General features: G+C 42.5%; 1 protein-coding gene across 1 annotated transcript in view; it reads right to left on the bottom strand.

Moving 5' to 3' along the window:
* The window catches only part of LOC130112235 (whirlin-like), a 127,086-nt gene extending 106,502 nt beyond the window's left edge, over positions 1 to 20,584 (bottom strand). The window contains exon 1 of the mRNA XM_056279513.1: positions 19,850 to 20,584. Within this exon, the coding sequence (XP_056135488.1) occupies positions 19,850 to 20,584 (735 nt within the window). The remainder of the gene's footprint in view (positions 1 to 19,849) is intronic.
* Positions 20,585 to 24,064: the final 3,480 nt, after the last annotated feature.

The raw sequence follows: 24,064 nt of genomic DNA, 5'->3' as shown, positions 1-24,064 counted from the left end.
ACGTATGGGGTAACATATGCAAAACCAACCTTCCACCATTATGTATAAAAGAGCCATAAGGATAGTCAACAATGTAGGATATCGTGAACACACCAACAAGCTATTTTTAAAGTCAAGTGCCTTGAAGTCCTGGCATTTAGTAGAATTTAACACAGTACAAATAATGTTCAATGCAAGAAACAATTTACTACCGAGTAATATACAAAAAATATTCTCAGATAGATAAGGGAAATATAATTGGATTGGTAAATTATAGCTCAAAAAATTATGTGTTCGTACAACTTTGAAGTGCATGGGCATTTCAATCTGTGGGGTAAAATTGGAACAGTTTGAGCAAACAAAGTACAGACATTACACCTTTCAAGAAGAAGTACAAAGGACTAATTATCAAGAGATATAGGGATGACGAGGAGTTGTGTTAACTGTAAGTTTTACTTGTCTCAAAACATTCCTAATTAATTTTTTTTCTTTTAATTTTTCTATCTATGACACCTAGTGGATTTTGGGGGTTGAATGAATGTGTTGAATGTGTTGAATTAATTATTTTTGGGTTGTACGTAGCACTGAAATCTGTTTAATCTTGGTACATGACATTGGAATGGGTTTTTCCCTTCTTTTTTTCTTTTTTCTCTTTCTCTCATGTGTTTTGATGTGTTCTTTTTCTTTCTCTTATTGTTCACAGTAGTTGAGTTTGTATTGTGTAGCACAACTTGCATTGAATTTGAACTACACAGTACAGTGGGAATTGAGTTTATAAGGTATAGTAGCTGAATTAACTTAAGAGTAGTTGAGATGGGGTAGGAAAAAATAAGTGTATACTTCCTCATACTCCTTTTCGAATATATAACAAATAAACTGATGCATAAGGAGATTTGTTCGCTGAGTTTGATGTGTGGATTTGTTGATCACTTCAGATTATTGGCAACTAGAAGAACCCCGCTACAATGTAGCGGTTTGGTTATCCACCCGTCTAAATCTCCCTCCTCTTCATCCTGCCAGCTAACCGCCTTCCCCCTAACCGCTCCAACTCCCTCCCCCCAAATGCTCAGAATCATCTGAAATGCCGAGAAAACTGGTTTACCCCCCCCACTCCAACTCCCTCCCCCCAAATGCTCAGAATCATCTGAAATACCGAAAAAAGTGGTTTTTAGCCATTTTTAGAAAATGCATATTTTGCATAATTATTATAATTATATTTTAATGTTCTACTATTTTTCTGGTCCTCTCTGGAACAATACCTACCACCTCCAAAAAAAATTAGGATCATAAATGCATTTTTGCAAAAATGCATATATTTTGCATAATGCCAAAACATTTCTGTAAGTCCCAGAAATTTTTTTTTATATGGGTGAAAAAAATCAAAGTTGCTCAGAATCATCTGAAATGCCGAGAAAGGTGGTTCTTAGCCATTTTTAGAAAAGTGCATATTTTGCATATTTATGCATAATTAATTATGTATAATATGAATGTTCTGCTATTTTTTATAGGTGCCCCTGATCATCCCCAATAACCTCCAAAAAGAATCAAGGCCCCAAGTGCTTTAGTTTGGCCGTTTATAGACTCTCACACAGACACACACCACACACCAGACACACATTGTGAAAATACAGGAGTAGATGGCTTATCTTTATGTTATATCCTGCTTATTTACATGTTCGAAATAAATCATCATTCATTCTTTAATTCTTTCCATTGCCTTGGTCAGGGGCACAGACAGTTGTATTAAACCTAACATGCATGTCTTTTTGATGGTGGGATGAAACTGGAGCACCAGAAGGAAACCCACACAGACATGGGGAGAACATGCAAACTCCACACAGAAAGGACCTGGGATGGCCTGAGGTTTGAACCCAGGACCTTCTTGCTATGAGGCAACAGTGCTAATCACTTGGCTACCATGCCACCCATTATTTGCCTCACTATGTAAGTGTCCTAAATACCCTGATAATAATAAGAGTTCAGCTGATGTCCTGTATGTGTTAATTGACCTATCATCAATCTGATCGACTAGCTGGAGAACAGGGTGGACTGATTTGACTTCCATGATGGGATGGTGGTGTTCGTTATTTGGGCCATGTCATGCATCCACCCCATCCACTGGTGATGTGGATATGTAGAGCTTTAAAAAACAACAACTAGAAGAGTGTACTCAGTAGAGTGCAGATCCCCATCACGCGTATCTCCCCTTCTTCTATGTTCAGATTTAGGTGACAAACCAGCTGAGGAGTTAGCACTCAACTGTAGTATAAAACAGGTTATTCAAAGGTTTTGAATCACTGCAACCACGAGAGGCCCTTGATCAAACAGTCATAACTGTGCACAAAAATTATTAGGCTGACAGGTCCAGAAAAGGATTCCCATGCTATCATTTTGTTCTAACAGTATCCCTGTCTTAATTTTCGTAATAATAAAGCTGGACCATTTATGCCCGTGCATGTGTGACTCCCATCTACAGCTGACTCAGATTGAGCAGTGACAAAAATATGCAATACTTCCTGTTTTGACTGCATCCTAGAGGAAGTGGTTACTTTATAACTTTAGCATTTTTTTGGATTATCAAAATTCTTTTAATAACGTTTGATCATGTCACTGCCAAATCTGGGTCAACCTTAGATGTGAGTCGCGCATATGCATGGTTGACTCAGATTGGGCAGTGACAGAGAGCAGCGTTGGTCAAGCGAGCTAGAGAGAGAATGAAGAGAGGGAGCGACAATAGCAAGATCAAACGTTTTTCAAAAGTTTTTAATCACTGCAACCATGAGAGGTTCTTGATCATACAGTCATAACTTTGCAGAAACAATTTTAGGCTGATAGGCCCAGTAGTTAGTGAGATTAGCTGCAGACAGACACACACACGCAACCGAAGGCATATTTAAGTAATAACACAGACCAACCAATAGACACACAGAGCTGTTCACAACTTTAATTTAAGGACATTTGATAAGCCCACAAGCAAGGTGCCTGAGTTTACGAATTTGTTACTTGTTTTAAGTCTTTAAATGGGCTGGCACCATCTTATTTATCTGAGCTAATACATCATCATACACCAGTCAGAGCACTCAGGTCAACAAACCAGATGCTCTTGCATGTTCCCAGATCCAGGCTTAAGAATAGGGGTGGCAGAACCTTTGCAGTGGCTACCCCTGATCACTGGAACAACTTACCAGTACACAATAAGATCTGCTCAGACGCTGGAGACTTTTAAATCTTTGTTAAAGACCTACCTCTTCTCACTGGCTGGCATTCAATTCAAGTTGAGCTCGACACCGTGATTTTATTGTGCAAATATACTTTCACTGTTATGTTTTATTGTTTACATTTTATATTCATTATTTTATATCTTCTTTACATATATTTTTATATTCATATGTGTCACTTATTTTATATTGTAATTTAAACTTGTGCAGCACTTTGGTTCAACTATGGTTGTTTTAAATGTGCTATATAAATAAACTTGACTTGACTTGACTTGACTTGACTTGAGTGGCCCAGATTTTTTTTTTGATGTTTTGAAATGATTCATATTAATTTTCTTTCACAATACTGAACTTTTTTTCTTTCAGTTGGGGTCTCCATGTCACTTACATTGTATGGTATATATCTCACAACTGTATTATTTAATCTAGCATTGGTATACTTATCCTTCAAAAGGGTAAAACTAGCTTCGCAGATTCAATCATATAGTCGTCGCCATTTGTCTGATATCTTACCAACTTGTCTCTGATCTTGGCAAAGTTTGTTTGTAAAGCCAGTGATGGTTTGATAAGGTTTGGTTAAAAGGGGGGGTGAGCTACTTGCTGTGTAGTTTGGGTCAAACAGTTTGTACCAGGCGCATCAAACCAATCCATAAGAGCTAATGTCAGCTAGTTACAAGTCAATATGACATGGTAAAATGCATCACTTCACCCATCTCTTGAACCTGCCAATGTGATGGGATGTATTTCTGTTCCTGGTCTTTATTGTGGAATATGATACATGCTGCTCACAAACACAATAGACAACATGATAAAAGAATAGCCTATTCACCCATTTGCAGATTTGTTATTTAGCCCTTCTTCCTGGCAGAATGCATAATGGACCATGAAAACATCCCTTAAATCCTCACTTTGAGACACAATCCATCAAGGTGATGATTTTAACACACACCTTGTTTTGAATTTGAATTATCTCTTACTTAACCAACCTAGGTAGAATTGCTCTAAGGTTATAAACATATGTAGCCAGGTGGTAAATTCCATGTACCCTGTGTAAATATGTTCAGTATAAAAAAGAGAATGGATTTTATTTTGGTTTAACTATGTACAAGGGAAAAGGTATATTGTGGCGGACACTAGGGGCTATGCCTCTCACCCAGCAGGACTGTGAGCTGGGGGCGTGGTTTACGTTCCCGGACTCGCGGGTGCAGGGTTGTTCCTGCTGCAGTTGTTTTTTGGAGTTGAGGAATAAACATCAAACTCGCCTTCGTCTCCTGTGTTTTTCCTAATTCCTGCCACAATATACAGTTATGTTATGTTAAAATATAATTCATATGTACAAACCATTTTTAAAAGTAAGATTGTACCTAAGGAACAACAAAGATCATAAAAAGGGTTAACCCTTAGCTGTTACAATCTGGTGCCACTAGAAGGCGAGATTGGCGAATTTCTTCTTCTTGTGCTCAGGGGATTCTGGACTGGTCCTTTTTCCGGTTGAGTGAGCTGAGAGATGCGGGCAACATGAATTCTGAGTCCATCTAATGAAATCCATGGGTAAATATGCCTCAATGATGCATCTCTCGATCTAATATTATAATGTGGAGGTCAACAGTTGTATCGAATATAGTAGTTTGACTGATGTTTGGTTTTAAGGTGCAAATAGCGCGATGAATGTCGTGGGATGTACAGACTGTTTGAGAAAGTCCAAACGTGATTAGCAAGGTAACAGAGCCTACAGTATAGCCTCCTTAGCTAATTATGTATTTGGTTAAGTTGAACAAATGTTTCTATAAGTATATCTTTATTTCATGTATATATTAGGATTTTTAAACAAAGCCAGAAGCTCAGATTGGAGGTCCCTGTGAAGGGGAATGGAATGTGAGTGTGCTTTAAGTATTACTGTTGAGTGGAATTCTCACATTTTTCATTGTTGCTAGTGGGGTTAGAGGGCATGTGTGTTTATTTTGTACATTTTCGTGATTTCTTTTAGTGATAAGCCCACTGCCGTGTTTTGATTTGTTTTTGAGTTTTTTGTATTTGTTTGAAATCTTTCTGCCTAAACCATGGAATCTTTTTGCCTAAACCATTAAATTTAGAGTGATAACACAAAAAAAACTCCAAAAGTAGTGATTGTGTCCTGTGTGGTACCTATTTCCACAGGTTACACATACCACGATGTTAGTCTCTCTGTTACAATGAATCAAAACAAAATAAAACAATCTTGTGGAGTGCTCTCAGGCCGACTTCTAAACATGCAATTGATTGCAGACCGTTTAGCTTTCAGAGAATTAGCACTGCAGCCAAAACCGTTCTTCAGATGAGCGTTGTTTTTTTGTTTGTTTTGTTTTTTTTCTGTTTGACAACCAACTCTCCGAAAGGCTTGGCTTGCACTAGTAGTCTCAAGACTCACTATTGAGAAACTGAAGGCATTTCAAAATGGAGAGATGTCAACAAACATCCAGGATCTTTGCTCCCTTTCTGTTTGAATTTGCTTGTGTTGCTTGCTTGAAGAGCAGCCAAACTGTGTGTCTACCTGAATGTGTTGTTGTTATTCACATTGCTGAGTGATAGCGGTTAGTATTCAGGTGGGACCTTAGCCTTGCTTTCCAAGTCACAAGTAAGTCTCAAGTCTTGGCACTCAAGTCCTAAACATGCCATTATGTGCTCTTCATCAAATTTAATGCCATTTCAAATTGTTAACAACAGAGTGATAGTTAATATGATACATTTACACAAATAACGACTGCTTTTTTAAAAGTTGTGTTTAATACGGATTGATTCAAAGTGGATCTGAAATTATGGAAATGAAGAGTTGACTGGCTGCACACTTTTTAGAAGCACTTTATCTTTGGGCTTGGAGAAGGTTATCAAGTCTTCCAAGTCAAAAGGCTCAAGTCCCAAGTCAATTTAAAAGTCGTTGGTGTTAAATCAAAGTTGAGTTGCAAGTCTTTTTCAGTTTTGTCAAGTCTAAAGTCATAAAAATTTGTGACTTAAGTCAGACTCAAGTCCAAGTCATGTGACTCGAGTCTGCACTTCTGGTATTCAGGTTCATGTAGAATTAGACATTGCACCTTTAAAAAGGAATTGACAAAGTGTGCCAAAATCACCAATGTTTTAAAAACTGCTTGTAGTATCTGTGTAATATTCATCTGTCTTTAGTTTTGCTATTGTTCTGCCTGATTCGCAAAGATGGAGAAATAGTTTTTTTTTTATCTGCTGTAAACCAAAAATGACTTTTGCAGACGACAACAAACTGGACAAAATACTAACATTTCTATGGATGCAGAGATTAATAATTGTGACCTTGTGCCTCTTTTCTTGTGTCTTTCAATGGCCTAAAAGGAGACGGAGGTGGAGGAAATTAAGAGTTTCTGATGCCATCCATGAACATGATCTGAATGTAATTTCAAGTGCCAATATGTTTGTGCAGTACACCACATTGAGTACAATGTAAAAAAAATTTTTTACCCTGTATTTCATCGTAAAGTCTGTATCAGCAGGGAGACAGTTACATCTGTCATGTTGTTCTGGTTGTGGACAAACAGAACAGCTGCTATACTTTCCAAATATATATCACCCAGCTGTGTGCAAAAAAAGCTGTTGTTGCCCATTTTTTTGTTGCGCTTAAAATGAAAAGAGTCAATTTATCATTAAAATGTATTTTTGTGAAATACGAGACCTCATTTATTGCCATCATTAATCAGTTAGGATTGCTCAGAAATTGTTTTGGTGCAATATTCATGAAAAAACGAAAAGGGACGGGACAGCTACATACATAACACTGACAGTAGAAATTGACTTAATAAATCAATTAAGATGATAGATTAAAGAAACTATTCAGACTGCTCAAAACTGTTCCTTGAAATTAAACCAGCAAAACATTCTCTTACACTTCTAAGTGTGCAACACTATAATAATATCAGCACAACACTGCCTCAAAAAGAGCTGGCTTGGTGGTTTTATGCTTGCTTTACACGATTTATAGTGAAGCAACTGTGCGTTTTCCCCTTGACAAGTATATTTTCCCTTGTTAAGGTCACAGATGTCAAGCACACTTACTCTTTGGTGTCATTCCCCTAAATCCTCAAAGCATTCTTCTCCTCCAGAATACATATGGATATGGGGGCTCAAGCTGATCACATGAAATGGACCTTTAAAGGAATGACAACCTCCATAAAACAATATTTTTTATCTGTCCAGAAGCAGCTGTCTGTTGATACGTCGCTGTCACTCTGATTTGTCTTGTTTTAGCGTTTCTGGAATAGCCATCTGTGCTACTATCATGCAAATCAGGTTATCACAGGGTAATGTCTTCAGACTGCATCTTTGCTTGTTTTTGAAACATGCTCCGTTTTATTGTTTGGAAACAGCATCACATTACATTTAAAATGGAAATTAGTGAGTAATTATACATGAATGGTCAGGATGTCATGTCCTTTTATGTTTTAAAAAACTGCTGCTTTGTGGAAATTACCGAGCTATTTCATGGTGAAAAGTTTCTATCGAATTTTATAAACTGTGGAAAAGTATATATTGAGGTAACGTCAAATCAGATTTCCATACCGGATTGGTCGAGGCGCCGGTTACCAACGGCTACCACCGGTACTGTTGGCCAGCAGGGTGCCAGTGGAAACTATGCTACTGTTTGGTGAAGGAGAAGGAGAGGGGAAGGCATGTCCAGCGGCAGCAAGAGAGGAGGAAGGGTAGGAGTGTGGAGGTCAGAGTTAGAACTTTGAATCTTGGCACTATAACTAGTAAAGGGAGAGAGCTGGCTGTTAAGGTGGAGAGAAGAAAGGTAGGTATACTGTGTGTGCAAGAGACCAGGTGGAAGGGGAGTAAGGCCAAGAGCATCAGAGTGGGTTCAAACTCTTCTACCATGGTGCAGATGGGAAGATAAAAAGGGTAGGGGTAATTCTGAAGGAAGAGTATGTCAAGAGGATGTTGGAGGTGAAGAGAGTGCCGGACAGAGTGATGAGTATGAAGCTGGAAACCAAAGTTGTGTTGATGAATGTTATCAGCACATATGCCCTGCAAGTTGGGTGTGAGATGGAAGAGAAAGAAGAATTCTGGAGTGAGTTGGATGGAGTGGTGGAGAGTGTACCCAAGGAGGACAGAGTGGTGACTGGAGCAGACCTCAATGGGCATGTTGGTGAAGGGAACAGAGGTGATGAGGAGGTGATGGGTAGGTATGGTGTCAAGGAGAGGAATGTGGAAGGACATATGGTGGTGGATTTTGCAAAAATTATGGAAATGGCTGTGGTGAATACATATTTCAAGAAGCAGTAGAAACACAGGGTGATGTATAAGAGTGGAGGGAAGTGAACACAGGTGGACTATATCTTATATAGAAGGCACAATCTGAAGGATTGGAGACTGCAAGGTGGTGATGGGAGAATGGCAGCATCAGGTGATGGTCGGTAGGATGACTTTGGAGACCAAGAACAGGAAGAGAGTGAAGGCAGATCCAGTAATCAAATGGTGGAAGTTAAGGTAGGAAGACTGTTATGTGGAGTTCAGGAGGAGTTAAGACAGACAGTGTCTTCACTACCAGTAGTGAAGACTTGCCATATGGCTGGGCAACCACCGCAGAAATAGTGAGGGAGACAGCTAGGAAGGTACTTGTTGTGTCATCAGGACAGAGGAAGGAAGACAAGGAGACTTGGTGGTGGAATGAGGAAGTACAGCAAATTATATAGAGAAAGAGGGGCAAAGAAGAAGTGGGATAGTCACAGAGATGAAGAAAGTAGACAGGAGTACAAGGAGATGCCGCATAAAGCAAAGAGAGAGGTGGCAAGGCAAAGGAAAAGGCGTATGGTGAGTTGTATGAGCGGTTGGACACTAAGGAAGGAGAAAAGGACTTGTACCGATTGGCTAGACAGAGGGACCAAGCTGTAAAGGATGTGCAGCAAGTTAGGGCGATCAAGGATAGAGATGGAAATGTGCTGACAAGCGAGGAGAGTGTGCTAAGAAGGTGGAAGGAATACTTTGAGGGGCTGATGAATGAAGAAAATGAGAGAGAGAGAAGGTTGGATGATGTAGGGATAGTGAATCAGGAAGTTCAGTTGATTAACAAGGAGGAAGTGAGGGCAGCTATGAAGAGGATGAAGAGTGGAAAGGCAGTTGGTCCTGATGACATACCTGTGGAGGCATGGAGATGTTTAGGAGAGATGGCAGTGGGGTTTTTAACTAGATTGTTTAACACAATCTTGAAAAGTGAGAGGATGCCTGAGGAGTGGAGAAGAAGTATACTGGTACTGATTTTCAAGAACAAGGGCGATGTGCAGAACTGTAGCAACTACAGAGGTATAAAGTTGATCAGCCACAGCATGAAGATATGGGAAAGAGTAATAGAACCTAGGTTAAGAGGAGAGGTGATGATTAGTGAGCAGCAGTATGGTTACATGCCACGAAAGAGCACCACAGATGTGATGTTTGCTTTGAGAGTGTTGATGGAGAAGTATAGAGAAGGCCAGAAAGAGTTACTTTGGGTCTTTGTGGATTTAGAGAAAGCATATGACAGGGTGCCGAGAGAGGAGATGTGGTATTGTATGAGGAAGTCGGGAGTTGCAGAGAAGTATGTAGGAGTGATGCAGGATATGTACGAGTGAAGTGTGCCAATGGTGAGGTGTGCGGTTTGAATGACAGATGGGTTCAAGGTGGAGGTGGGATTACATCAAGGATCGGCTCTGAGCCCTTTCTTGTTTGCAATGGTGATGGACAGGTTGACATATGAGATCAGGCAGCAGTCTCCATGGACGATGATGTTCGTGGATGACATTGTGATCTGTAGGTTGAGGAGAGCCTGGAGAGGTGGAGGTATGCACTGGAGAGAAGAGGGATGAAAGTCAGTAGGAGCAAGACAGAATATATATGTGAATGAGAGGGAGGACAGCAGAATAGTGAGAATGCAAGGAGTAGAGATGATGAAGGTATCTGAGCTTAAATACTTGGGAGTCAACTGTTCAAAATAATAGGGAGTGCAGAAGGGAGTGCAGGCAGGGTGGAGTGAGTGGAGAAGTGTCAGGAGTGATTTGCAACAGAAGGGTACCGGCAAGAGTTAAAGGGAAGGTTTGCAAGATGGTCGTGAGACCAGCTATGTTATATGGTTTGAAGACAGTGGCACTGATGAAAAGACAGGAGGCAGAGCTGGAGGTGGCAGAGTTGAAGATGCTACGATTTTCATTGGGAATGACAAAGAAGGACAGAACTAGGAACGAGTATATTAGAGGGACAGCTCAGGTTGGACAGTTTGGAGACAAAGCAAGAGAGACAAGATTGAGATGGCTTGGACATGTGTGGAGGAGACATGCTGGGTATACTGGGAGAAGGATGTTGAATATGGAGCTGCCAGGGAAGAGGAAAAGAGGAAGGCCAAAGAGGAGGTTTATGGATGTGGTGAGGGAAGACAGGCAGGTGGCAGGCGTGACAGAGGAAGATGCAGAGGACAAGAAGAGATGGAACCAGATGATCCGCTGTTGCGACCCCTAATGGGAGCAGCCAAAAGTAGTAGTAGTAGTAGTAGTGGTGTCTTAAGGCTGCGTCTTCACTTGTTTTTGAAATGTATACAGTTTTGTTGCTTGGAAATAGCGTCTCATCCATCCATCCATTCGCCGAACCACTTATCCTGCTCTCAGGGTCGCAGGGAGGCTGGAGCCTATCCCAGCAGTCATTGGGCGGCAGGCAGGAAGACACCCTGGACAGGCCACCAGGCCATCACACAGGGCCGACATACACACACACACACACACACACACACACACACACACACACACACACACACACACACACACACACACACACACACACACACACACACATTCATACCTAGTACCTAGAGACAATTTAGTATGGCCGATTCACCTGACCTACATGTCTTTGGACTGTGGGAGGAAACCGGAGAACCCGGAGAAAACCCACACAGACACAAACATGCAAACTCCACACAGAGGACGACCCGGGATGACCCCCAAGGTTGGACTACCCCAGGGCTCAAACCCACAACCTTCTCATTCCATTTTAAATGGAAATTATAGAGTAATTATAGATGCACGCTAGGAATCATATCACATCCTTGTATGTTATACAAACACTCCTTATTTTGCAAATATTACTGAGCTAATTCACGGAAAAGGCTTCTATCGCAATTTATAAACCGTGGAAAGGTATATTAAGGTAACATCCAAAATGTGACCATATTTTCATTTGGGTTTTTGGAGGGTTTTTTGGAACCGACTCAGCTGTTTTTCAAAAAAATTCAGCTATTTCATGCAGAGTCCAGTGCATTTTCCACAAGCCAAAGCAGTACTCATTTTGAAACTTAATTATCTTCGGTTTCAATTACCTTTGTAACTACACCACTTGCCATTGGAACAGCAGCTTTATTACACAGCAACAATCGTACCAATAATACCAACATACTACTGTAGCCAAAGAGCATATGTATGCTCTACTAAATCATCTGTAACTATTATCTATCATTCCTGTGCGTTGCTATTCAATGTTACTTAATTATCTGATAGTCACCAGTGAAAACCAGTGATATGGATGGATGATAGCATTAATGTGTATATCAACTATATTTTGCTTATTTATTGAAAAACGGTGTGTGTGTGTGTGTGTGTGTGTGTGTGTGTGTGTGTGTGTGTGTGTGTGTGTGTGTGTGTGTGTGTGTGTGTGTGTGTGTGTGGGCCCTGTGATGGCCTGGCAGCCTGTCCAGGGTGTCTCCCCACCTGCCGCCCAATGACTGCAGGAATAGGCTCCAGCATCCCCGCGACCCTGAGAGCAGGATAAGCAGTTAAGATAATGGATGGATGGATGAATGGATTGATCGAAAAATGTTTCCCGTTTTAAAATTGTTTTTTTTCTTACTTACTGTACAGTAATCATTACAATACAAATACTGGTTGTGCAATCACTGGTGTAACTGAATGACATGGCTTTAGATTTTTTTTTTGTCTGTAAAAAATAATTATCCCATCTGTAAGTTTTAAACAGATGAATATTTCAAAAGAGGAAATGTTTTCATAGTACACAGCCAAACCTCATCTTTATTATTTCCATTACGCCCACTCCTTACATTCCCTGTGTTAGACTGTTTAACTCTGTGCAGACATGCAGCCCACAGCATTACCATTATTTACCATCTTCAGCCTCAAACAAGAAAAAGAAAAAGAAAAAAAAAACACTGCAGGGCCTGTCTCACCCTACCTTCACTTCTGTCATGATGGAATAGACAGATGTGTGCTCCCATTGCCCCGCAGGCGGCGCTGAAGGTGCTCGCCTTTTGTTTGGGTGTAGAAAGACAGAGTTTGGAGAAGCACACCTGCCCCCGCAGAGGCTTTTATTCTGAGAGTACTCTCCAAAGAAAGAAAGAGATGGGGGGGGGCATGACAGAGGGCAAAAAGACAACAAATGACAAAAGACAGCAGACAGATAAGTAGATTGATGTAGATAGATAACAGATAGACAGACAGATGGATAGATACTTAAGACAGACAGCTAGATACACATATCACTTATACAGCAAGTCATAAGAAGAAAAGTGTAATCAACCAAGCCAAGTAGAGAGACAGACAGACAGACAGACAGACAGACAGACAGACAGACAGACAGACAGACAGACAGACAGACAGAGAGAGGGAGAGAGAGAGACATGGCTGTAATAAACGAGAATTGAAATGAAGGGTTCAGACTGACAGCCTGGAGGAGGTTTCTGACGGATGAGGGCGGGGCACACAATGATTGACAGCTTGGTAATTATGCGCGCGTTATCGCTCTAACCAGACTGACCACAGCGTAGTGCAGAGGCACCGCACTAGATGTCGTGCTAATGGATGAATTGTCTATGTCTGCCAGTCCATAAAAAAAAAATCAAATAGAGTATCAGCTCTTTGCATCTACTCTTAGGAAAAAGTCGTGAACCCATAAACATTTCCACAACCTTGCTGTAGCGAGGCTGGTCAGTGACGTATCACCAGGGCAGGATCATATTGATAAAGTGAGCGCAGACTGATTGACATAGAAACACCCAAAATCAGTAATAACTACAGTGGGCTTGTCCTGTCTTTAAGGCTGTCAGGCCAAGGTAAGACCACTCCTGAATCCATGTAAGAAATTGGTCTCATATTGGCGCTTGGAAATGATCCCAAAGCTGATTTAGGCGAGCCAGAGTGGCTGTTCCCTCACTCTGTATTCAAAGTTTGAATCCTCCTTGAGGGACCAGATAACAAGTTTAATTTCAGCACATCACTTGTCGCCCCAAAAGCAAGAAAAAAACCCTCTTTGATGAATTGAACTATCTCTCGCTCTTCTTCCCAGACTGAACTCATTCCAATATTATGCTGGATTCCACTTTGGTTAAAACACACACGCGTGCACACCCATGCACCCATGCGCGCGCGCACACACACACACACACACACAAACACACCAGGTGAATAAAAAATACTTTTTCCAAGTTTAATCTTCCCACAGTATTGAGTGGCCCTTTGTACCAAGCACATTGTAGCTTCGGAGTAATTACAATAGTTGTACCTAACGCAGACTAAAATTAAGTGTGTCTTCTCATTTAACAGACTAATCTTTAGCTGCTCTGTATGCCTCTAACGCTTCCATCTTGTTGGCTGTTGCCCCTCTTTGTGATGAAATAATGTACCAGGTTCGGATCAATAACTTAGTATTACCATCAGTCAAACAGCAGAAGCCCATATTTCCCCGAATTTATGAGTGTCACTATAAAATGTCATAATTTTCTCTGGCAGGCCTCTGTCGTGACTTTGGCTTCTGTTGAGAAGCGCGTCCTTGCCCTTCTGCATACTGGTGTGGAAACAGCGTTGATTTCTTGGAGGTCTGTTTGTTCCTGAAGTTGTGGCTTTTCTGCACCGTAAGCCCCTGTCGCTGATGCACTTTCCTAATGAAGGGACGGCGAGGAAGGGAACTGGAAACCGTCCAGAACATTCCCTGTAGCAAACCCTTTTACATGGACCCCAAATATAGGTAGGGGTGTGTGTGTGTGTGTGTGTGTGTGTGTGTGTGTGTGTGTGTGTGTGTGTGTGTGTGTGTGTGTGTGTGTGTGTGTGTGTGTGTGTGTGTGTGTGTGTCTCAGCCCTGTGATAGCCTGGTGGCTTGTCCAGGGTGTCTCCCCGCCTGCCGCCCAATGACTGCTGGAATAGGCTCCAGCATCCCTGTGACCCTGAGAGCAGGATAAGCGGTTAAGATAATGGATGGATGGACGAGGCAACAATGCTAACCACTGGGCCACTGTGCCACCTAAAAAGTGCACTTTCATGAAGCAAGCATTAATATCTGACGAGAAAACGTAACTAGCAATATCTTGAAAGAAGCCTCATGAGATAAAATATGATAAAATACCTTGTTAGTTTTGACTTTTTTTGCAGTGTATCGTTGATCTAAACATCAGAAGAAAACAGATCCGTTGGTCAGATCTGGTCAGTATATGGACATAATATGGTTGTGGTTCTGGTAATATGGTGATATAACTTAAATGTTGTCGTTCCCTGGTGTTAAAGGCTGAATTACAGTAAAGTGACACAATTTTCTGAACTTGTTCGACTGTTTTTGTGAATGTCTCTACTTGCTTGGTCATCATATCCACAATACTAATGTTCATTTATCAACATTTTCTTTGTGTAAACATCTTATGAAAGCACCAGTAGTCATCCCCAGAACTATTGGGGATGACTATTCAGTCCAAAATATCACGATATTTGATTTTGTCAACATCACCCAATCCCATCTTTCATTTACAAAGCTTAACGGTATGGTCTCCAATTATTAACTGGTATGATGCCAATATCGGATGATGTGGCTAGTTTCCCCGGCAAACCCCGATCTGGATGACTTTCTGAAGCCCTTGGAGGTTTTCCTCATGGAGGACATCCCTGTCTAAAGCCCTTTTCTGACAAACGTATGCCCCGTCCATGAATGAAGCAAACATTTATGTGAAAAAGAAAACAAGCGCGAGACATTGTAATCACATCTGCCCTCCAAATCAAGGCTGCATCTCGATGTTTTACTTTGTGTTCTTTAAAAACTACACAGGCGCTCTCTGCACTCCAGAGACTGCAATGGGAGACCACATCTGCTGCAGTGGCTCGAACAATGTAAGCGTCTGAAAACCTTTGAAACGAACTGAAAAATAGATATTAGTCTCTTAATTTCCCCCCCCCCGCAATCCAATTCTGGACCAACTCAACAAAGCTTTGAAAAATAAAAATAAAAAAAAATTGAATTGAATAAAAAAACCATTCTTTTGCTCTTAAATCAGATGTCGCTCATGGTCTGCACCACTCAGCCCTCTAAAAGATGTTGAATCTGTTTGGAAATTGCTGTAAATGGAGTGCATTAGGGCCTGACTGACTGAGAAAAGATTGCAAGGTCATGTACGAAAAAAAAAATAGAACAAATATATGGCACAAGAAAGAAGCCTCTGAGTATGTGGAAAATACCAGTCCAGTATGAGATGTCACATCCGAAGATGTGTGCAAAGAAACACGGTGCTGCGTATGAAGTACAAACTCACCCATCCTGTCTCGAGATGGGACACCTTTGTGTTTCTTTGCCGAAGCTTTTTGTGTTTGACTGTCTCCTCTTGCACCCCCCTCCCCACCCCACCTCCCCCTTCTTCAGATTGTATTGCTATTACGTAACAGGCAAAAACTAAAGCGTACAGTCGAAGCCTCAGTGTTGTTTAATCGATGCACAAGGCCCCACACTGTTGCAAGCCAACCGACAGAAAGCCGCAGCGCTGCACTATAAGTGGCTCTCTTTATCTGCAGACAACAGGGACGCTTCAAATTTATTTTGGGTTACTCCATGCCAGAGACTGGGCAGCATTAAGCCCCAGTCAAGTGCTGTAGAACAAATGCAAAAAAAGGAAGAAAAAGGAAAAAAATATATAGTTTTCATGGGCTTACAGCAGACCCAGCCAAGCACTGTTAGCATGCTGTTGCACGTCGTGCATGTGATGTCATTTACTATTATCTGTCTCACACAGTCTGACATATACACACGCACACACATTATCACAAGTATTGTTAATGTTGTACATCTGTTACAGCTTGTCTATTCTGACCACAGCATCTACTGCATGTCTATCTGTCCTGGAAGAGAAAGCCTTCCTCGGATGCTCATCCTGAGATTTCCCAAATTTAATTTTTCCTGTTAAGTTTTTTGCTTTCTCGGTGGAGGTTTTCCTCATCTGAATCAAGCGTCTTATGGGGTGTCCTCCATTTCACAGTGTAATTGTGATTGCAATGCCCACTAAATTGTGATATTCGGCTTTACAAGTAAATCTGACTTGACTTCACACACACGCATGCACGCACGCACGCGCACACACACACACACACACACACCATGTCACCCTATACTTGTGAGGATCCCTCATTGACTACATTCATTCCCTAGCCATTAACCCTAACATTAACCATCATAATGACATGCCTAACCTTAACCCTTACCCTAACCTTAACCTAATCCTAATTCTGACTTTCACCCTAAATCAAAGTCCTAACCCTAAAATAGACCCTTTTCCTCATGGGGACCCATAAAATGCCCCCACAAGGTAGGTGGTTACAGTTTTTTGTATCCTGATATGGATATATGGTTCCCCATTAGGATAGAAAAACCTGGTGTGTACACACACACACACACACACACACACACACACACACTGCACTTGCATGAAGCTTTAACTTGTACTGTTCATAGTTTATACCGTTCTATGTTATTGTTGTTAATATGGTGTTGATTTTCATTCTTCTATAATATAATGTTTTCTGAAGAAATTTGAGAACAAGATATGGGAACAATCTTACTACCCATGTACCCATTTCTATGTGATCGTTAAAGAAGACTTTGACTTTGACATACACTTCTGAGCAATGGTGTTGGATCGGTGTGCTCTCAGGGGTCGATTTAAGGAGGAATGTGAGGGGATGCCATCCATCCCTCGTTAAATGCACTTACAGAACCAGCCAAGCTGACCGCCACCCCCCCCTTGTCATCCTCTCTGGGTTCACAGCCCTATATGTGATATATGTAGCTCAGTCAAGGAACTTTAGTGTGTATGAAGACGATCACAAATCAGTTCAATTTGACAAGCAGCATTTATATATACACTACCGTTCAAAAGTTTGGGATCACCCAAACAATTTCGTGTTTTCCATGAAAAGCGACACTTATTCACCACCATATGTTGTGAAATGAATAGAAAATAGAGTCAAGACATTGACAAGGTTAGAAATAATGATTTGTATTTGAAATAAGATTTTTTTTACATCAAACTTTGCTTTCGTCAAAGAATCCTCCATTTGCAGCAATTACAGCATTGCAGACCTTTGGCATTCTAGCTGTTAATTTGTTGAGGTAATCTGGAGAAATTGCACCCCACGCTTCCAGAAGCAGCTCCCACAAGTTGGATTGGTTGGATGGGCACTTCTTTGAGCAGATTGAGTTTCTGGAGCATCACATTTGTGGGGTCAATTAAACGCTCAAAATGGCCAGAAAAAGAGAACTTTCATCTGAAACTCGACAGTCTATTCTTGTTCTTAGAAATGAAGGCTATTCCATGCGAGAAATTGCTAAGAAATTGAAGATTTCCTACACCGGTGTGTACTACTCCCTTCAGAGGACAGCACAAACAGGCTCTAACAGGTACTATTTAATGAAGATGCCAGTTGGGGACCTGTGAGGCGTCTGTTTCTCAAACTAGAGACTCTAATGTACTTATCTTCTTGCTCAGTTGTGCAACGCGGCCTCCCACTTCTTTTTCTACTCTGGTTAGAGCCTGTTTGTGCTGTCCTCTGAAGGGAGTAGTACACACCGGTGTAGGAAATCTTCAATTTCTTAGCAATTTCTCGCATGGAATAGCCTTCATTTCTAAGAACAAGAATAGACTGTTGAGTTTCAGATGAAAGTTCTCTTTTTCTGGCCATTTTGAGCGTTTAATTGACCCCACAAATGTGATGCTCCAGAAACTCAATCTGCTCAAAGAAGTGCCCATCCAACCAATCCAACTTGTGGGAGCTGCTTCTGGAAGCGTGGGGTGCAATTTCTCCAGATTACCTCAACAAATTAACAGCTAGAATGCCAAAGGTCTGCAATGCTGTAATTGCTGCAAATGGAGGATTCTTTGACGAAAGCAAAGTTTGATGTAAAAAAAATCTTATTTCAAATACAAATCATTATTTCTAACCTTGTCAATGTCTTGACTCTATTTTCTATTCATTTCACAACATATGGTGGTGAATAAGTGTGACTTTTCATGGAAAACACAAAATTGTTTGGGTGATCCCAAACTTTTGAACGGTAGTGTATATACAAATTTTTTTGCTTGAAGTTAATGAAGTGTATGATATGTAATGCTCTGTTTACATTGTAGTGAATGAATATTGCAATAATTCTCAACACAGTCAAAAGTATAATTACAGTTATAATCTAAACAACAGTGGAGTCTAATCACAAAAATAAACCATAAAACCACAGACATGTTGTGAGCTCCCAAATATACTTAGTGTGAGAAACTCCTACTACTACTACTACTACTACTACTTTTGGCTGCTCCCATTAGGGGTTGCCACAGAGCTTCATCCATTTCCATTTCTTCCTGTCTTTTGCAGCTTCCTCTGTCACACCAGCCACCTGTATGTCTTCCCTCACCACATCCATAAACCTCCTCTTCGGCCTTCCCCCTTTCCTCTTCCCTGGCAGCTCCATATTCAGCATCCTTCTCCCAATATACCCAGCATCTCTCCTCCACACATGTCCAAGCCATTTCAATCTTGCCTCTCTTGCTTTGTCTCCAAACCGTCCAACTTGAGCGGTCCCTCTAATATAATAATTCCTAATCCTGTCCTTCTTCATCACTCCCAATGAAAATCTTAGCATCTTCAACTCTGCCACCTCCAACCCCTCCTCCTGTCTTTTCGTCAGTGCCACTGTCTTCAAACCATATAACATAGCTGGTCTGACAACCATCTTGTAAACCTTCCCTTTAACTCTTGCCGGTACCCTTCTGTCGCAAATCACTCCTGACACTCTTCTCCACCCACTCCACCCTGCCTACACTCTCTTCTTCACCTCTCTCCTGCACTCCCCGTTACTTTGGACAGTTGACCCCAAGTATTTAAACCCATATATCTCTCCTGCGCTCCCTGTTACTTTGGACAGTTGACCCCAAATATTTAAACTCACATGTGAGAAACTCATTCATGGTCAACAATATGTAGGCCTATACAGAGTCTTATGTAGCCATAAGAATCTGCATAGGGGGACGTCCACAGCCCCTATACCAAACCAACTGATTCTCCTTGTGCATTATCCATGGTCAAACATCTCATATGGGCCTCTCTTAATGCTCCTATCATTATTTTTAAATGGTACATATACCCAAACCAATTTGCATTTTATCAAATTATCACCAATTGACACATGGTGAACCTGGAGTATTTGGGGCCCCGAGGCAGTTGCCCACTTTGCCCAGTCAGTCATCCACCCTTGTAAACCTCAGAGATTGTCTGGAATAAATACGATGCGGTATTATAGGGTCATGTATCTCTTTTCACACAAACAAACACACACACACACACACACACACACACACACTCCGTACTCACTTGCGTACACAAGCCTACCTTGACTGCCTCTATGTGTGTGACTCGGTCAAACACCATGTCATTCACCGTCACTATCTGGTCCCCGACCCTCAGCCCTTCCCTTTCTGCAGAGGAGCCGGGCTCCACCAGGGACACGTAGATGCCAACTCCGTGCTCCGACCCTCCTCGGATGCTGAAGCCCAGACCCTCATGACTCCTGCTGCGCTTCAGGGTCACCTGCCGGATCTCCCCGAAAAGCTCCTGCAGGCTGAACGGAGCCGATGCCGATGTCTCCGCCGCCGCGCTGCAGAACGCGTCCGGACGCGCAGCGGAGGACGAGGCAACAAGCGGCTGCGAGTTGACCGGGTGCGTGGTGTCGGCGGCCGGCGCGTGATCCGTGTCAACGCCCGGGGAAAAGCTTTCCGTTTCCGGTCCGGCGCACGGAAGCATGTCGTTCTTCAGGTACAGTCCCTCCGACGTGTACTGCTCGAACAGCAGCTGGTCGGAGCGCGGGATGACTAGGCGCAGCATGGGTAGCAGCTGGCGCTTGTTCGGCGTGTTCAGGATGACTTTGAGGGTCTGGACCAGGTCGAAGACGTTGCGTTTGGAGTGGTAGACATTGAGACAGTGGATGAACTGCTCTCTCTCCAGGTCGCTTAGCAGCAGGTTCAGTGCGTTGTGCAGTTTGCGCACGTTGGTGGAAAGGCCGCGGCCGGCCGAGCCGGTTGAGTTCACCGTCGTGTTGAGTGAAACGCACTCCAGATCCGTGCTCATCCCTACAACATTATGGTGTTGGGGGGGAGAAGGACTGGGTCAAATTCGGACGACGGTGGGGTCGACGTTACGCATTTGGCACGGTGACGGCGCTGGTCGGGTCTCTCTTTCTCCCCGTGCACGGCGCACAGAAACGCGCGAGGAAAAATGCCGCGGAAGTGACCATCCTGGTTTTGGAGATGCGCGTTTATAGTCTTCACAGCTGACCATTCATTCTTGCATTTGTCGGGGAGACTTCAACAGGTGATCGGCGAGAGATGCGGACTGAGCCATGTTTTAAACACGCGCACACACCCCCAAAAAATACGCAAAACAATGACTTCTACCCGCTTATATCGCTTATAATGGAAGTTTTTTCTCTCCCTCTAAACCAATCAAAGACGCACAACTGCCTACCTTATAGGTTACATCAGACAAAACCAAACATACAAATAGTGTCTCGCATGGTAATCTGGGCTGCGGTAAGAGAAATCCCGCCGGGGTTTTCTTTAGTGCAAAACCAGAAGTGCCCCCTCTCCACCTGCGTCCTTCTCTACGTATTACTGCCACTGTGCGCGGATGGAGAGCTCCCAGTGTTCACTAACAATATGCGCTGACTTGCCTTCTCTCAGACCCCCCCCCCACCTCCCTTCTCTCTGTATAGGAAATGACGCAGGTGTGTGTGTTTGTGTGTGCGTGCGTGCGTGTACGCGCGCGCCCAGGCGTAGGCGTGTGTATGTGTGTTGCTTAGGAACTGACAACAGAATCCACGTTTTTCTCATAAAACGGTTATATTTGGCAAGCCATCAAGCAATGTTTTATATATGTGTATATATATATATATATATATATATATATATATATATATATATATATAATGAGATTACTGTTTCGTAGGCTATTTAGAACTCCCTTTAAGTGCAATTCTGCCTGAAAAGTCTGTGATTTTACTAACTGTGTAATCGTGATAACTTATCTATTTACATAACTTTGCGTTCGTCTCTAAATGAGTTGGTGAAATTAATCCGGATATAGAGGACAGTAGGTGTCTGTCAGCTCTTAAGCTGATCAAGTGGCATCATGTCTTGTCATATCCTGAGCCCGAGGCTATTTTTAAATAGTTATTTATAGAATACAAAAGTTGACATCCTCATATCAAAAAACATCTCTCTCTGTGTGTGTCTGTCTCTCTCTGCATAATAAATGCCCGAAGATCCAAAATGCAAGATGCTTGTGCTCATTGCTTGTATAGATCAGAGGGGCCACACACACACACACACACACACACACACACACACACACACACACACACACACACACACACACACACACACACACACACACACACACACACCGCGGCCCTAGTAAGAAATTGTTAGGACAGCACAAGCATTAGTGCTGGGCAATATGGAAAATATTATCCAGATATTCATGATGAATTTCACATATAATATATGCGAAAACACAATATTCAGAATCCAGCTGAGGTTCATCACATCGAAATGTTTGGTAATGTAAAGCATCCATCCATCCATCCATCCATCCATTATCCAAACCGCTTATCCTGCTCTCAGTGTCGCGGTGACGCTGGGGCCTATCCCAGCAGCCATTGGGCGGCAGGCGGGGAGACACCCTGGACAGGCCGCCAGGCCATCACAACTACTTTTCAAATAATACTTCCTGAAGTTATTCAGGCCTAATTTTTACGAGAAATTTGAGATGATTGAATCTCGTTATTATTAACTGAGACAAGAAAATTGTGTATCATGGTATGACATCTGCATTTCTGATAAACGATAATGTATATTGTCCATGCACTGCAGCCCGAACTGGTACAACTCCTCTCCGTCACTGAGGAGCATAAAAAAACGGCTGTTTATTCAGTAAATCCATGTAATTAATGTTAATGAATTTAATCAACAGCATTTTTGTGTGCTTTAAAACTTTTGAGGATTTACTGATTTTTGTTTTTTGTTTTTTGTTTTGAGGATTTAGGTAGGCAACGCTGTCAAGTTAAACGCGTCCCTGCAGATTTACCCCCCAGTGGACGCAGCTGTTTATGACAGAACAGCTTTTGGGTTTTTTGTCGCGTCATGCAGTCTGCTCTGTGCGCTCTGCTGCAGCGAGCTTTGGCCACGACTTTCTCTCTTTTCACTTGTAATCCGTCCCAGGGGCGCCTTTTCTAAAAGGTGATCTCAAGGGCTTCAAGCACAGCCAGTAATATAGAAAACAACATCAGTGTCATCAGGCTTGGTGCCATCGTTATATTTTGCCATGACTGTTTTTCCAAGGCCCGCTGTCTCGCTTTAACAGCCTTTGCATTGTCCTACTTTTGCATACCGAGGACCGCTGAGTGTGTACCTTTAAAGCAGGTGAGCAGGCGTTGGGCTGCATTGGAGGGGTCACAGTGAGAATACATGGGTTGTCTTTCTCTCTTAGACACCCACAAGCACACAAATGCCCCCCCCCCTTTTCACCATAATCGTACATGGCCAACTACCCCACTCTTCCGAGGCGTCCCGGTTGCTGCTCCACCCCCGCTGCCGATCCGGGGAGGGTTGCAGACTACCACATGCGTCCTCCGATACATGTGGAGTCGCCAGCCGCTTCTTTCCACCTGACAGTGAGGAGTTTCGCCAGTGGGACGTAGCGCGCTATTCCCCCCAGCCCCCCCCCCGAACAGGCGCCCCGACCGACCAGAGGAGGCGCTGGTGCAGCGACCAGGACACATACCCACATCCGGCTTCCCACCCGCAGACACGGCTAATTGTGTCTGTAGGGACGTTCGACCAAGCCGGAGGTAACACGGGGATTCGAACAGGCGATCCCCGACAAATACACTTCTAATAAAGTAAGATAGTAAGTAAGATAGCTTGATGATAAAACTGCCTGATTAACTTTTTTAATCAGGCAGTTTTATCATCAAGCTATCTTACTTTACAAACATGTTGTCGCAGTTCAGATGAAGCTGAGCTGTAAGTTGAGTCAGATGAAGGATTCGCAAACAGAACACATCGAGATATCACAATTTTACGCCTTTCTCAATGGTAGCATGTTGAGAAAGCCAGGGAGAGATATCTGGGAAACACAACCTCTGGTCTCTGCACGGTATTCTGTAAGAATCCTATATGCAATAATCAGGAATCCGGAACAATCAGGAACAACTTATTGTCATTTCTTTCATGTACTTGCGTGCACAAAAGAAACTAAATTCCGTTTCCCCCCAGACCCACAGCAGTGCGACACAAAAGACAAAAACACACGTCCCAAATTTCCCCAAAACGACACCACCAAAAACCTACTGTAACGTGCATGGATAAGTAGACACGTTGGTCCTTGACTAACGGGTCGGACTCTTTAGTCCACTGGTTAACGTTGTCATTTGCGGTGTGGGAGCCCCGGGTTCGCGTACCGGCTGTGGCGGTCGCGGACTGCCCCTCGAATTCGCTACAATACGAGAACAAAGAACACAAATAAAAACCCCAAAATAATGCCCGTTTC

Source organism: Lampris incognitus, chromosome 1 (assembly GCF_029633865.1).
Source record: "Lampris incognitus isolate fLamInc1 chromosome 1, fLamInc1.hap2, whole genome shotgun sequence".
Taxonomy (NCBI): domain Eukaryota; kingdom Metazoa; phylum Chordata; class Actinopteri; order Lampriformes; family Lampridae; genus Lampris; species Lampris incognitus.
The sequence above is the reverse complement of the archived record's forward strand: the minus strand, read 5'-3'. Positions and strand labels throughout refer to the sequence as shown.